Source organism: Lutra lutra, unplaced genomic scaffold (assembly GCF_902655055.1).
Source record: "Lutra lutra unplaced genomic scaffold, mLutLut1.2, whole genome shotgun sequence".
In the NCBI taxonomy this organism is placed as follows: domain Eukaryota; kingdom Metazoa; phylum Chordata; class Mammalia; order Carnivora; family Mustelidae; genus Lutra; species Lutra lutra.
The window spans coordinates 161,465-164,147 of NW_025923846.1; the positions used below are offsets into that span (position 1 = coordinate 161,465).

General features: G+C 43.7%; 1 protein-coding gene across 1 annotated transcript; it reads right to left on the bottom strand.

The window, feature by feature from the left end:
* Positions 1–221: 221 nt before the first annotated feature.
* On the bottom strand, positions 222–1,315 carry LOC125092701 (ribosome production factor 2 homolog). The gene has a single exon (XM_047717047.1). It carries the CDS (start codon positions 1,296–1,298, stop codon positions 378–380), a length of 921 nt encoding a protein of 306 aa, XP_047573003.1. The 5' UTR covers positions 1,299–1,315; the 3' UTR covers positions 222–377.
* Between the last annotated feature and the right edge of the window lie 1,368 nt (positions 1,316–2,683).

The window sequence follows — 2,683 nt, forward strand, 5'->3', positions numbered from 1 at the left end:
TGAAGAGACTTTCTTTTTTCCACTGTATATTTTTTCCTACTTTGCCGAAGATTATTTGACCATAGAGTTGAGGGTCCCTAAATGGGCTCTCTATTCTGTTTCACTGGTCTATCTGTCTGTTTTTATGCCAGTACCATGCTGTCTTGGTGATCACAGCTTTGTAATAAAGCTTGAAATCAGATAACGTGATGCCCCCACTTTTTTTTTTTTTTTTTTTTTTAGTGTTCATAATATATATAATATATAGTTTAGGTAAATTACCATACTATAAAAACATTTAATAAAATCTTTTATAAGAAACTTACAAATGCCTGATGATTGATAATACTCTTAAGTAAACAGACTACAATAACATTATAGTCACTGGCTAAGTTCCATCAGTTTTTTTTAATTCTCTTTGATTTTTTCTCCTGGTCTTCTGTTATCCTTTCTGCAGGTCGCTTCTTCAACACCTTCATTTTCCTGGTTTGTAGTTTGCTTAGGTCTTGCTTCTGCATATGAATCCTTCCATAAGTTGTACAAAAAGTATCATGGGAGACATTTTTCTTCTTCTTTGGCTTGAGGGCTTTTGGCATTTTCAAAGATAATTTATAAAGATCATCTGATGCCAGATGTGTCCTCCTCAGAACCAGATCCAATGAGGGTCCCATCTCTTCCAATTCAATCCTTGGTGTTCTGCAACCAGATTTCTTCAACAGCAACTTATAGCTCCGAAAATAAATCTTCCCGTTCAGTGCAGTGAAGTGCAGAACATACTCTAAACCAGCCAGGCGGATATTTGCTACTGTGGGGCCTCTGAAGAAATCAATAAGAAGACTTTTTAGCCTTCTGTAGTCTTCTGTTACATCAAAATCATCACCAGCAAATATTAACATGGGTTTTGTTCCCTCAGGACATTTACTATTCTTAATATCTTTCAGAGAGACAAATTTCTCGATACCCAATTCAATCATATCCAGCACATGATAGTCATACATACGACCTATTACTAGATTATTTGGCCGCTTCTTATTATGGGAGCCAAACATAAATAAAGAGCAATCTGACTTCTTTGAAAAGAATTCCAATGACGTCTGATCCTCAAATGGTCTTGTAATGTTTTTCTTTTTATACAGAACGCCATATGGTTTTTTCAGGGCATACACATCTTTAAGTACTTGTGTCACCATGGAATTTGCATTTCCCCCTTTAATCAGCACAGCATTTTTAATATTTTCACTGAGTTTCGGTTCCCTCTTCTCAAGGAATCTCTTGGCTCTTTTCGTTTTGGGCTTTACAATTTGATCCAAAGCGTCCATGGCTACCGCAACATGAACCCGAGGAACCTATGCCCCCACTTTTGTTTTTCTTTTTCAAAATTTCCTTAGGAATTCAGGGTTTCTTCTGATTCTGTACAAATTTTAGGATTATTTGCTCCAGCTTTTTCAAAAAAATACTGGTAGAATTTTGATCAGAATGGCAAAAAGTATAGATTGCGAGACAAGATGGCGGGGAAGTAGGAGGAGGCACCTTTTCAACCTGTACCCTAAAGTGAGCTGATTACCTACCAAAGAACTCCGATCACCCATGAAATCAGCCTGAGATCAGAATTATACACGTCTGGATCTCTACAGGGAGAGAAGACGCCAGTGGGCAGGTAAAGCAGAGTGGGAACATCGGACTGATATCAGAAGATAAACAAAAGTGGGAGGGAGCCACCAGAGGCGACCGATTGGAATGTAATACCCCTAATACGAGAGTGCCCTGCATCTGGGGACCAGCATTAACTTGGAGACTGGTTGAAAGTACTCCAAAAGAGCAAAGGATTGCTGGGGGGTGGGATTGTGGGAATCGGGGTGGCTAGGGAATGGGGCTTAAGTCCTGGGACCCAGGACAACCTCCCCTGGTGCTGAGCCAGAGAGAGTGTGGCAGAGAAACAAGGTCTTGGTCCCTGAGCTGCCAGCGCACCTGAGATTACGTGGGGTCTGGCTCCTGTGAGGGGCTGGGAGCCACGCCAGATGGCAGAATGCAGAGCCCTGCTACAGAGCCTAAGACACACGCACCTCTCACCCTCCCCTGAGAGAGGTGTACAAAGGCCCACCCAGCGATCTTAGACCTGCGCCATTGTTTCAGAGCCTGAGATGCGTGCCCCAAACTCTTCCTGACAGAGGTGCATGAAGGCCCAGCCTCGTGTTTTCGTACCTCCTGTTCAGAGCCTGAGACATGTGTGCAACCCACAGCCTCCCCTGAGAGAGGTGTGCACAAGTCGGGCGCTCTTAGACCCAGAAAGACCAGGCACTCCCAGCCCAGGCCAGAGGGAAAATCTCAGTGTGCGATCACTTCTTGGAACCTCTTTGGAGGTCTGGAGCTGCCCAAACAGCTGCCACTGCTGTGGTTTTGGGTACAAGCAGAAGATCCTGCATCCCAAGGAACCGCGACCTGGAACCTGCTCTGCCAGCAGCCAAGGGGGAATTTATATGGGCTCTGTAGCCAGACTGAGGCTTCTCTCTGAGAGGGAGGTCAGGGTGCAGTTTGCTTTCCTCTAAACCTATAAAAACCATCAAAAGCGGTCAAGGCGAAAGGAAAAAAAAAAAAAGTGAACAAACATAAAAACCTCCAGAGAACAAAAGCCTGAAAAAAACAGTTTCCTCAGAGCCCCACCCCCTTGAGGGGGGCGGAAGAACTTAACTTAGGGAACATCATT

Coding starts and splice junctions, on each gene's coding strand:
- LOC125092701 (XM_047717047.1), bottom strand. CDS start 1,298: ATGGACGCTTTGGATCAAATTGTAAAGCCCAAAACGAAAAGAGCCAAG.